The sequence below is a fragment of the Phasianus colchicus genome, chromosome 1 (genome assembly GCF_987193195.1).
Source record: "Phasianus colchicus chromosome 1, bPhaCol1.hap1.1, whole genome shotgun sequence".
NCBI lineage: Eukaryota > Metazoa > Chordata > Aves > Galliformes > Phasianidae > Phasianus > Phasianus colchicus.
The window spans coordinates 48,542,106-48,555,480 of record NC_143436.1 but is presented as its reverse complement, the minus strand read 5'-3'; the positions used below and the strand labels follow the sequence as shown (position 1 = coordinate 48,555,480).

Sequence of the window (13,375 nt, the reverse complement as noted above, 5' to 3'; positions counted from 1 at the left end):
TTTGCTCTTAGTTCTTTCTCCTCTTCATAAGGCTACAGGTAGCTGGTGAAACATCACAGTCATTTTCTCAGACACATGAAGATAACAGGGTCAAAATGAAGGAAAAAAACTGAAGAAAGCAACTAAGTCTTGTTGAAACATGAATTCAGTCAGAGCAGAGAGCAATCAGTTCTGTTTTCTTTTTGTGTTTAGTATCAGGTTTTGCGTAAGGCTAAGAAATATATCCAGGAGCTGGAGCAAACCTTGAGTTCTTTGCTGAAGATGAAAGGTACTGTATGCAAGTATTTGCCTCAGACAGTTTGTTAAGTAGAGGCAGATAGATGCGTGGCTGCTCCCATTAAGCCCAGCAAGCACTGTCCCTCCGATCCACAGCCATTCCCATCCCTCCCTGGCAGAGGAAGGACACAAAACTGACTTCTGCTGCCCCAAGCTGCAGGCAGGGTCCCCGCCTACCCCTGCACAGGCTGCATGCACAGGCTGGAGGAACAGGTGTGCTCCTTCCAGCCACAGACAGTATCAGTCAGAGCTGTCACACACCCTGCACTCCTCATCAAGCACAGCCAGAGCTGGAACTTCAGAACTGCAGGCTTTGGTCTGAGTTAGGGGGAAAGGAGAGAGAATCTGTTGAAAGTTTCCTCCCAAAAGTATGGTAAATGGAAGCCTTTAGTTGAGAATCTAGTTCCATAGGAACAGGTAAGAGATGCTGTTGTTTGTTTTTGTCAGTTTTGCTTTCAGCTTGGCAGGTTGTGGTCATGCACTCCATGCCCTCTCCAGTATGCCTGCTGCTCTCTGGTGCTGCTCACTCTCTCTGGTGGCAACAAGAAGGATTGGGGGCTGATAGGTAGAGCCTTTGGACATATTTTTATGTCCCTTCACATATCCAGAATATGGTGAGCTAGAAAAGGCATTGCTGTTTGTGCAACTTGCACTTCCAGTGATTTGTATCAATTACAGATCATAATGCTTAGAACAAAGTCCTCTGAACCCACATCTTTGGATTACCCATAAAAGGCAGCCATAGGTAGGAGGAGTCATTTGGCAGAGAAATCTGAAGGCTTCACAAGCAGTGGGGTGGCTGAAGAGACTTTTGAAGTAAATTTCTCTTCATATTTACTTGCATATATATAAAATTCATACTACTGCTGAATCACAGAGTGGGTTGTCCAGGGTTTTTATGTGCAGTTTGCTCATAAGATGACAATCATGAGAAGTTGTATTGACTAGTGCTTGTTCTTGTTGGGACTTTTGATTTGCTGATTGTTTTTACCATCGATTCTGTCACACCAATGTTACAAAGGAGGACATCTGAGTTCCTCAACAATCAGAAGCTCCCAGTAGTGGTAGTGATGCTATAGGAGAGGCAGAGGTGTTGCATCTCACATCGCTTTTGCCTAATGAAGAGTTGTGACTCCTGAAGGACCATTTGTCAGGATTATTCTGCTTGATTGGGACTGAGGATGAGAGGGAAGCCAAAGGCCCCACCAGTGTGACAGTTGCCTTTCTGCCAACAACAGAGTCGTTCAGCCTGGAGGATGGGAACCCGTCCAGCCTGGAGGAAGTCAGGGAAGAATATGTCAAGAGGCACTTCAGCAATCACAGGTAAGGGCTTAAACCAATCAAGGGAAGATGATAATACTTTGCATTTTCTCCCATCCCGGTGCCTCTTAGCCTCTTTGTCATTGTTACTGAACTTCCAAGCAGAGGCCTTTCATCATGAGGAAAAGATGAAGAGATTTCTTGTGGACCCCTGTAATCTCACACAGCGCATGAACAGTGTTTGTATTTCTTTGCCTCCTATGCAGCTCAGCACAGACTTCTTATTTGCCTGCAGAGCAAAAGGATGGGGGAAAAGCTTGCTGGGAAGAGTGGCCCTGGACCCTGGAGTGACCATGACAAAGACATTATTAATCCAGTTAAGAAGTTGTTCATGTGGCTTTTTTTTTTTCCTGTGTGTTCTTTTCAGCACTGCGTCGCCCTCGGAAGCTGTGAGTGAGAGTGATTCTGCTGTGTGGTATTTGATGCAAGAATGTGAAAACCAAACAATGGAAGAGGACGGAAAGCCAGGATTTATCCAGTACCCAGACACTTCATCCCCAGATCTGGTGGAATTTGAACGGTAGGTGCACCCCAAGTTGTCTTCAGGTTTTTTTTCACCTGTTTGCATTAACACTGCATCCAATCATTGCTGTACATGAAGCCTTACAAAAGCCTTGTACCAGCAACTTTGACCCTGCTGGTGATGAAGCTGGAGCTGTGACTGGCACATGAATGGAGTCCCAGCATGGTATCAGCCCCCAGCTCTCTCTCAAACTCTCAAGAAAGAGAAAAAAAATATGTTTCAAGTGTGTCAGTCCCTGTGTGGATGTGCTTTACTGCTGTCCAGCAGCTTGTAGAGTGAGCTGCAACATGCCTGCAGTGGTTCAACAGGCAAGTGGTTTTTAACCCAGATGGAATGGGAGTTTATTTGAGCAGCGTGACTTACCCAGGTGTTTGCCCCTGTGTGCTTGTGGTATCAGTACCATTATCAAGTTCTATCTTCACGATGGGGCTGAGTTTGAGGAGCACAGGAATTGCTGCACCAGATGAAACCTGCCAGTGGCTAGCTGTACATGTTCCAGGGGAGCTGCAGAACTGCAGGTAGGTAGATGTGGGCAGATATTTCCCCCTGCAAGTGATGGTTGTCCTGCCTGGTATTGGTATGGTCCCTGGAATCTGGGACACTGTTGTCCCTTCCAGAGATGGATGTTTAGCTCCTAGCACCTTGGAGTACTTGTTTGTAGGATCAGAGCAGTGTAGGACTGGAAGAAACAAAGGAAAATAATGCAGTACTCAACCTGCAATGGTCTGCAGAATAGCAATAGTCTGGAAGACATCCTCAATATGACTGAAACGCAGAGAGAGAGAGGAAAGGAACATAAGTGCTTATGAGTGTGCTACAGCCACAAGGTGCCGGTCTTTAACCCTCTTTAGGATTAGCCAAGTGCCTGACACAGGTGCTAAAAATCGGAGACCGTTGCTTTCCTCTCAGTGGTCCATGTATTTTAATCTGGGATTATAATGGTAAATTTTCTATTTTTTCAAATTTATTGGTATCTTAAAACCGAGTGTTCATCGCATTCTTCCCCCTGTTCTCAAATGGCACTAGGATGTACTACAGGGGTCATAGTTGGTAATCATCCCAGCCTTAAGAATACGCAGTGTGGGAGAAGCCACAGCTATAGCTGGCATCCTCCAGAGCTTCACAGCCACAAGTAAAAATGGAAACAATTTTTCTTTTTTCTTTTTTCTTTTTTTTTTTTTTTTTTTGCTTTGAACTGGTGTTTTTTTTTAATAATTTTCCCCTGGATTATTGAGGTTTTTCATCAAAACGAGACCGCAGCTCTGCCAGCAGGTGGCAGCAGCCCACTGCTACTGTGCCCGCTTTTGCTCCTGTGAGATTTGGGGATGGTAGTAGTAAGGTATCATTTGAAAGACCTTGAAATGTGCTGACTAAGGACTTTCGGGGGAAGTAAGCCCTACTTCATCAAAGACTGCACACTGGGGCTATAAACACCTGTATTTCCCCTTCTTCACTGATGAGGTGGACCACAGCTTTCGCAGTGCTGTGTGGACTCCTGGCATTTACCCTGCAGTTTTATTACAGCCTGCAGTTGAACTGTAGCTAATTCTTCTTACAAAACCATCAGTGGTAATGGGCATGAAACAGCAGGGAGTCTTCTGTAAACAACAGCTTCTCAGTGATAAGTCTAATCATGTTATTTGGGCAGCATCAGAAATGCACTGAGCTTCTGCAGAGAGTTACAGTGATGAGACTACCCAGTATTCTAAATGTGCAAATGTGCAAAATGTGGTCGTCTCCTTCTAGCTGAGAAGGAAATTGTTGACTCATGGTTTGTTCAAACTCAGTTTCTTTAGCAAAGCAGTCTAGTGATGATTCATATTCTGTTAGAGAAACTCCAGATCCTTCATTTGGAGCTGGATGTTCAGAATTCTTGGTGAGTGCAATAGCTGACCTAACAGTGCTTGTGTCCCTTACAATATTTTTGTGTCCAGCAATGGCAGAAAAACTTCAGAGCATGGAAATGGGAGTTTAAACACATTTGTGTTTGCATGTGGGGTTATTTTCAAATTTTCAATACTGGCTTACTAAAACAAATAGTTATAAAAAGATGGAGTTCTTTTTGGTTAATTTCTCGTGTGGCAGTTTGGCTAGCCAGGAAATGTGCTTAATTGGGATATCTTCCAAGGAGACATTCTGAGCCCAGTCAAACTGAGAAACAAGGATTGCTCTTTATGTTCTTCCTTTTTACTTCTTCGAACACATGTTCTTTCATCTGAGGAGCTCTAATCATTTAATAAACATAAAATAACCTTCAGTGCTACTTTCTAAAGTAGACATTATCATTCCTGGCTCACTGTGCCACACAGTACTAACAGAAGAGGCAAGCTCTTTCTGTGTTTGTGTCTTCAGCTTGAAATTGCAGCATTAATGTTGAATTGCTAGTTCCACTGCAGAAATCAGTTCACTCACAGAACTCAGTCTTGGGAATGCAGTCCCTCAGATGTAGGAACTGAGTTCCCATATTCACACTAATATTCCCATGTTCACACTACTCAGAGCTTCCAAGCCCATGGTAGTGCCTTTCTATCTGCATGTATAGTACCTAGCACATCAAGGTATGACCTCAGCCAAATGTTTTTAGAGCACTGCAATGCCAGAAGTATAAAAAGTGACTCGCAGTGCAAGAGCCTCAGGACACAAAGGCAAGTATGCCAAATTTTAAGAAAAGCCAGCGTGAGGTTTGCCTGTGTGATGTGTATGGCCTGCAGCAGCCTGGAGCTTCTATTCTGAGGCAGCCCTGCTGAGGCTCTGGCTGGAGCCTGCCCTTTGCGGATGAAATCTTGGCATAGCAGAGTTGCTAAACTTCTCTGATGGTTTTGGGCAATGTTCAGTAATTGTATGAGGTCTCTGAGGGAGAAGTCGGTGAAGTAGTTTTGAATCACTGCTACTCCCTCCTCCCCTGTTGATGGCAGCAATTATATCACAGTCTTTCTAGATAATAACTACAACTGTTTGGCATAGCTGCTTCATTAGAGAAGACTACTGAGGTGTCAATTCAATTGTTTAGCAACAAGTGATGCACAATAGTTGCTTATCTGCAAAAATCAATCACAGTTCCACAATTCTGAGGTATTGCTAATTGTATCCTTGGCTTACCTTCCAAATACCAAGCAGTCCTTCCACCCCAGGGAAGTTTCCTCAGCCGTTCTGCTGAGCTCAGGGTGGATCAGCACCTCTTCAGGAGCAGAACTCTGAGGGGCTCAGTTTCTCAACCTAGTTATGTACAGCGTCTGTTACCACCCACATTGCAGTGCTTTGCAAAGGTTCCTTGCAGCTGTAGGTCTTCCAAAACCAACAAGAGAAACTGCATCTTGTGCCAGGGCAAAGGTCATATTCATCACATACTTTGCAATGGCAACTCAGCACTGACCATGGCTTGGGCCATGACCAGGTCAAACTTATGGCAGTTCTACTATCATAGGATGCCTTGTCCCTCCACACTGATTGACAGTAGTTGGATAGCTTGCTCTTGAGATGCTCCTTGTCCTTTCAGGTACCTGTATTTTTATAAGCACACAGTAGACCTACTAAGAGAGCATGGAATTGTTTCCGCTGAGGAGGTACCTCTTCCTGTGGTCTCCACGGCTATTTCACACCTCTGGCAAGAGCTTTCTGAAGAAAGGAGAGACAGCATCTTGCAGTACTGTAGCCAGAGAGATTTCCACCTGGGTCCTACGGATGCTTGCCAAGAGCCTGCGTGCGCTGATGGCGATGTGAGGGACAGTGGAGGTAACAGTGAGGAAGCCAGTGGTTCCTTGGTCTCCACACCAGAGGAAGTAAGTGCTCAGTAACACACATCCTTTGCCCCTAAAGCTCCAGTCCTCCAGTTGCTAATTGGCTCTGCAGCTTTTAATTAGAGAACATACAGTATTTTTAATTAAGTTTTCCCAAGACCACTTGAATGCAAAAGTGGAAACAACAAACGGCTTTTGAGTGAACGTCTTAAATTCTCTCTCGGTAAGATAGACAGCAAGCTATAGGAGTGCCATGGCAGCAATCCTGGCATTCTCTGTTGAGCTGTGGATTCCTGTACTAAATAACAGTTAAATTAGCTCTAACTTGCAGTGGGGTGGGGAGCAAGAACAAGGGTTGTCCAGCTGCTGTCCTCTGCAAGTCTTCCATGCAGCACAGATTATCTGTATCCAGAAGAGATGCCCAGATTCCTAAGACCTGTGTGTTTTTGCCTGGTCGCTTGTTTCTTAATTTTTTGGGTTTTGATTTTTGCTTTTTTATTTGTTTGTTTGTTTTCAATAATCAGAGCACTTAGTAGCAAAGATAAAGTATTTGTAGACCAGTTCCAGCAATACAGGGCTGATGACTGCCTATTCCATGCATTTCTGCAGAGCCAAGAATTCAGTGACTGCTTAAATGGGAGCATGTGAAAAAAGAGATTAAATAACAGCCAACTCTCCATAAATTGTTCCTGATTAAGCATTGATTGCTTAAGCAACTAGCTGTTCAGAGAAGTGTACAATGTTATTAGTTGCAAGGGAAGGTCAGAGGTTCACCTTTAGCAGACTGTAAATTGCATTTACAAGCTCTTTTTGAGTCACAGGACAATTAGCAATTCAGACCACTTACTTGCTTAGGAAATGTGGTGGAGATGTTGCATGTACAGTACTTTCTGGCACAGAAGATGTGTGAAGAGCATGATGGCAGAGTGAACTAATGAGATCATTGGTCTGTCATATGGAGAATCCAAACTCCTTTGTAAGACAAGTCATATACTGGAATCGGATTTATGGAGAATGGCTGGTACAGCTGAGATCTCCAGCCATAAACAACACAACGGCCAAAGTCAAGTCTGGAAAGCACTGTTAAATTCATGTATTTACTGATGCTTTGAAAGATGTAAATCTAATTCTTGGAAGCTGAAACACAGGGAATAGACTAATCTTGTGTTTTGAGTTATGAAGTAGTTTCTCCTTCTTATTCCTGTATCTGCAAAACCCTGTAGATTTCTGCAGAAGGAAACATTAGCTGTTAAATGGAAAGAAAAAAATATTGTACTCCTTAAGACTTCATTATTAAAAACTATGCCCTAGGTAGAACTCTTTAAATGGCTGGATATGCTGACATCCAAAATGTTTTCTGTGACAGGTAATGTTTGAAGACGCGTTTGATGTTGCTGCTGGTTTCCTTGAAACAAATGAGACACAGGGATTGTCTAGCCAGAGGTAAATTACAAAACCTACCCTTTTGCTAGATAGAGTAACTCAATAGCTGACAGTGCTCCCCAGCAAGTTTGCCGTAGAGTAAGTCAGTAGCTGAGCGTTCTCTTTTGTGCCTAACTTTTAGTCAGTGGTTAAAATAGTAGCATACAGCAGTTGTGCTCACTGTAGTGCTACCTTTTAAGGTGTACAAATGAAATGATGAATAGGCATTTACAACAGAACAGGAAGGTTAGCTTACAGGAGTGCCCAGTAACTTTCAGATAACGAGGCAGTCTTATAAATGATTCTTCCTGGAAAGTCTAGGAAGAGTCCTGGATTCTGGATAAATAAACTCTACTTTGCATAGCTTTCTGTCTTTTCAAATTACAGGATTTCTAATGTTTTCCTTTTTTTCTCTCTCTCACTTACAAGGTCTGTGATGACCATAAGACACTGCCTGGACAATTAATTAAACTCTCACTTAATGAGACAAAAATAATCTTGTTTTTTTCTTTATCATCATCTCTCTTAATCTTCTTCAAGTACCCTAATTTCATCAGAAAGAGGTGATCAAGCTGAATTGTGGTTGGCTTGAGCAGAAAGGTCCAAGAAACACAAGGGGGAATCGTTTTGAACTGAGACAGGGGAGGTTTAGGTTAGATATTAGGAGGAAGTTTTTCACACAGAGGGTGGTGACGCACTGGAACAGGTTGCCCAAGGAGGCTGTGGATGCCCCATCCCTGGAGGTGTTCGAGGCCAGGCTGGATGTGGCTCTGGGCAGCCTGGTCTGCTGGTTGGCGACCCTGCACATAGCAGGGAATTGAAACTAGATGATCATTGTGGTCCTTTTCAACCCAGGCCATTCTGTGATTCTGTGATTCTCTGCAGGTCAGATCACAATTACCTAAGAAAGAACATGTCAGATACAAAACTAGCACTGCCTTTGATTTTCCCAGTAGACTAAAGAAAGAAAAGATTTTCTCTTCAAGAAGAAAATCACTTTCTGATTCATCTCTTACATATTCTTGCTGCTTAGTCTTGGTTAGATTTTTTTTTTCTCTTTCCAAATAATTTATTTTTTTTAAATCCAGCTACTTGTTTTTCCATATTTAGAAAATTCTTTAATGTGAATCTTTTCTTCTTCACTGTAATTCTACAGTGCGCTTCCAGAACAGCATGAACAGAAATAAGATTGTTCTGGCTGTTCATCAAAATATGTTTATATTGTAAAGCTTAACAAAACATGTATCCATTAAATTACATTTATTAGGTCATAACTGCTGTTTGTTTTTGAAACAAGGAAAAGCAAACTTTGTTAACACCGCAATTGTATTGGCATCATCTGTGCAGTCTGGTTTAAGCCCCAAATTAGATTAATATTTCAGTAGTCAGCATTTTTCATGTGCCCTGCTTTTTTTCTATCACCCTGTGCTTTATAGTTCAGGACAGAGGTGTGGTGCAGAACTTTGTAAGATCCCAGGGAGAGCATAGAGGTGAGGTCTAGAGTGAGTATCTGATCTTAGTACCAACGTTACCCATCACCTGAGTACAAATTTGCCAGTAAACAGCTGATGTGTGATTTTGTGACCAAAAACTTTACAAAAGAAGGCAAAGTTGGTTCTTGGAACAACCCTACAAAATACACTGCCACATGGCCATTTTTGTTCTCCATTAAGATGCATGTGTACCTTTCCCTAGAACAGTGTTATCACAGCTGTAGTGTATTAGTGGATCTCTGTTGTGGTAGTGGTTTTTTATACTGGAGTTCTCAGTTCTTTGATATCTTTTTGCACTTGTTAGACAGTATTTCCTCATTACACCTCCACTCCTTCCTGTCTTTTTCACCTATTGTCTTTCTTGTCAGATTTGTCATGGAAACAATTTAAGTATTCTATAATTTGTAAGTAAAATGTGAAGGAGAGAAAGTAAGGAGGAGGAGGAAAAGAGGGAAGAGGAAATTAAATATAATTTCTTGTTCCATTTTCAGTTCTTCATTTACAAGCGGCATTTCTGAAAATTCAGAGGATGACCACAGACTCTATCTGCAGATCACTGACTTCCTAAAAAGCCTTTTCTTTGCTAATACACACTTCTGCCAGGTAAGCTTTCCAAAGGGTTCCTTACAGAAGGAGCAGTGTATTTCTGTCACTGTCAGAAAGAGATTTCTTTTGCTTCAGATCACAGTGTCCAGAATCATTAAAATAAGAGCTTGGGGTTTATTGCTTCAGATGTCATTCTGCAGGTCCATAACGCACCCTTGGCCTCTTGATTCTGAACACAGTGGGATCACCCTGTGCTTTCTGTTGGTGCCAGCTTCCCTACCCTGAGCCCTTGTTTGGCAAGCTTTGCGAGTAGGGTAATTATGCTCTTGAAAGAGAACAGCTCTTAAAACAGAGCAGCTGCTGTGCTGTGTCTTAACTTCAGCCTACTGGTGCAGATTCGCTGAGCCAGAAATCATTGTGTTTGCAGTGTTAGTCCTCCTGTTCTTGTCCTCTTGCCAAGAAGGTGTCTGAGAACTTGCACATGGATACAGGACCAAAAAGGAGAGATTACTCAGGAAGAACATGCTTATTTTGGCTCAGATTGTGCCTCTAAAACGGCCACTGTTTCTCTATGTTCTGCTGTCACCTAGCTTCCACCCAGTCCGTTACTTGAGCGGATTGTCCTTTAAAGAAAATTGAATATTTGTGGTGAGGGATGGCTGGGAGACACCAATCAAACAAAACCCAAAACAACAACACAAAGAACCAGAAAACAGTGTTGCACCGCTGTCTAAATCTATCGCAAAACGATTTCTGCATCTCCTGCATCTCCTACAATCTCCTGGAGACCTTAGCACTAAATGAGGTGCTGGGAATGACAGCAGGCATAGCAAAAGCTATTAAGCAGGAGCTATTAGAGTAGGACTCTTCAGCAAAAATGTCTGGGGGTGACATGAGAAAATTTTGATCCTAAATGATTTGAATTTGGTACACAGAATGATGATCCACTGCCTCTAAACATCAGAACTAGACAGCACCCAATGAAGTGAACAGACAGTATATTAAGAAGTTGCAGATTACCAGAGTTAACTCCCCAGGGATGAGTCGATTGACGGTTAATAAATCTGGATGAAGATTCAGATATAATTTCATATGCAGAACACCCTCACAGCACGGTGTGCCAGAATTAAGGAGCATGTATTAGGGAGACAGAGCACATTGCATGCAAAATGCTTGCACTTTTTGTTTAAACATCTACTCCTGGTCATTGTCAGAGACCAAGCACTGATTTACACAGCCATTTGGTCTGTAAATAACTGCTCTGCATAAAAACAGGGTTCTTTCTGTGTTCATATAAATGACTGTGAAATGAAGATGCCTAGGAAAGAAAGAATGACAAAATGCATGTTTTCCAGCTGTGAATGTCTTCCCTGGCTAAGTGCTGCTTTTGTCCTCTGCTTGGTGCTGTATCACTGTGTGTGAACCTAAGCCCATCTTACAGCTCTCAGATAAAGTGGTGTAGGTGGTAGTGAAATGCTACAAATTGGAAGCTGAGCACTTTTTTTATTCAGGAACTTTGAATTGTCTGTGATAAAACAATAAAAAGGGAGTGTGAGCAGAATTTACCCAGACTAAATAGTACTGATAATGCAAAGATCACAATCTGTTTTGGTTTATATAACTGTGGTACAGCAAATCTAGAGTCCTGCCAAGAAGCAAGAAACTTTGACAAATTTTTGGTTTTGAGAGCAGAAATTCAGCTCTACCTCTGAGCAAATAGTTTGGAGACAGTTATGGAAGTGCAGCTGAGTGTGTCTAGGAAATATTCCAGCTAGCTTGAAACACTACCTCAGGCAGCAGCAGAGCTCAGCATAGGCTACACAACTCAACCCAGACACTGGGTTACTCAGCGCACTGAAGACTCCTGGACTTGTCCTGAGTAGGAGAGCTTCTTGCTTACCTTGTGTGTGTAACCAAATCCCTGCAGACCACTCTCTCGATGCAGTATTGATACAGGTACATTTACCCAAGAGTTTGGGCAGTGCTGGTGGTGTAATTATCCCAAAGGTTAAGTGGTGTCCTGATGCACAGTGCACACACATGGTAGATGATGATATGAAGGCAAGCAGCAGGTACTGTACTTAGAGGCAGGGCCACCAGTGTGTGCCTGACTGATGTGTGAAAGGCAGCCTCTGTCCCTTCCATCTGCAGAGCTGGTGAGGTAACAGATTTTCTTGTGGTGATTACATGCCAGTTCCGTGTTAATGCCATTTGAGATTAACTGTCCAATTACAAAGCACTGTTGTTGGATTGTGCACATTTGCTGTTTCATAGTTTACAGACGCAAACACTTCTCTGTCCTGAACTTTGATTGCTCAGAGCCACTTATGCTCTGTAAGATGGTCAAAAAACCCATTTCCCTTTGTTGCTAAAAGAGCAGCAAAGCCTGAAGACAGTGCAAGTTAGAGGCTCAAGGAAGCTCACATATCCTCAGAGCTTGTTATTTGGTGTGCTTGCTACCGTAGTCTAAATGATATAGATGGAGGCAGGGTGAAGACCTGTGATTTTAGAATGAAATTAGTTGAGAATCTGAGACATTCTTCATCAGGCACCACAAACAGTTGACTGAGAGGTGCTGGTTGCTGATTCAGAGCAGAAGCAGGGCTCATGGCACTTTGAAACACAGTCAACTCTTATGTTTTTAACCTTACCTGGCTTTGGGATGGTTTCAGGAAGAAGATCTTCAGTTTGATTATGAGACTGTAATGCTGAGGTGCACGGAGACCTTTGATGATGAAGATTTATAAGTAGTATCCCTGTTTGCCAATGTTTTGCCAAGCATCACTGGATACAGCAGGCATGTGAAGAGATTGTGCCTCTTTCAGAGGAACACCTCTCCAATCAGAATGGGGAAACACTGTGTTGTGGTTTGTTATTGTTGACTTCCCTTTCCTCATCAGTGCTTCGTAACTTACCAGTTGAGTAATTTATACTTTTAAACGTTTCAGGTTTAAAATATTTATAAAACCTAAAGGAAGAAATATTTTTCTCTCTGACTTTTTAATGCTTAACCTCATTTCACAAATACACTGAAGCAATTCAGTGACCTTGCCTAATGTGAGCTGTGGAAGAGATGCAGAGAGGACATGGCAACCTACGCACTCCAGACTGCTACCTGCAAAACTCACAGCGTGCCTCCCAGCATCCTGGCAGTGACTGCTTTCCTCTACAATTCTTTAGCCTGGGCTGGAAACAACAGAGGAATTTCTTCACAGAGAGTGACATGAGGCTCTTCCATATCTGTGAGGACAACTGTAGTGGCCACCCACTCCCAAATCACTCAGAGAGATGCAAATACAATCACAAACTGTGGATTATTTCTGTCAAGTGTGTAAAGTCGAAAGAGAACAAAGCCCCCTGTGCTGTTCTGCTGCATCTTGTTCTTTGATGAGTAGTACTGCTCAGATGGTGTCTTGAAATTAAAAATGCATTGAAGTTAAAACAGATCATTCACATCTCTGAGCTGTCATTAGCGGCTTTCTGCTGACTCGGCCAGTGTTCCAGCAGTGGCTATATTGAGGTCTCCCTCCTCCTACTTCCCCTCTCATTTTAAAGTACCATGCATATATTGCTCTGGAGGGCCTGGGTTTTGGGACACGTGCTAGTTGAAACATGTACAGGTTTTTCAGGGGGTCTGAGGTCAGATCATTCTTTCCCAAGGGAAAGAATACAAGAGACAAACGTGCAAATGTTTGCATGAAATATCCTGCGTGCCCTTCCTTACCATTCTGTAGTTTGGTAGGAAAATGTGTTAGTTTTTCTCAGTGTGGAATATACTTTGTTTACAGCTTAAAGCGTCCCTTTCAGATTTTACAGCTTGCTGCCATCTCCAGTTCCATTTGCCACATGATATTTGGTCAGTTTTGTTACAAAAACAAGCCTTTCACTTTTCCACCTCAGTTACTGCATCAGTTGAGGTCATACTTGGCAAACATGTAGGAGAACCATGTGAGTAGATAACACTGAAGGATTAACAACCTTATTTTTATTAGCTCTCAATCCCCATGCTTTGAAGACCAATCCAGGACAGAATTAAACAGCAGAAATATTGCATTTTC

At 42.6% G+C, this 13,375-nt stretch overlaps 1 protein-coding gene across 6 annotated transcripts in view; it reads left to right on the top strand.

Annotated features, from left to right (window-relative positions):
• Positions 1-13,375, top strand: part of STRA8 (stimulated by retinoic acid 8) — a 15,938-nt gene extending 2,563 nt beyond the window's left edge. For 3 of the 6 annotated variants that reach the window (XM_090140533.1, XM_090140527.1, XM_090140542.1), the window contains exons 3-9: positions 193-268; positions 1,515-1,599; positions 1,964-2,116; positions 5,616-5,898; positions 7,223-7,299; positions 9,263-9,374; positions 11,990-13,375. In XM_090140533.1, coding sequence (XP_089996659.1) covers positions 193-268; positions 1,515-1,599; positions 1,964-2,116; positions 5,616-5,898; positions 7,223-7,299; positions 9,263-9,374; positions 11,990-12,064 — 861 coding nt within the window. In that variant the 3' untranslated portion in view covers positions 12,065-13,375. The remainder of the gene's footprint in view (positions 1-192; positions 269-1,514; positions 1,600-1,963; positions 2,117-5,615; positions 5,899-7,222; positions 7,300-9,262; positions 9,375-11,989) is intronic. The other 3 variants (XM_090140523.1, XM_090140549.1, XM_090140520.1) reach the window with 3 other exon arrangements.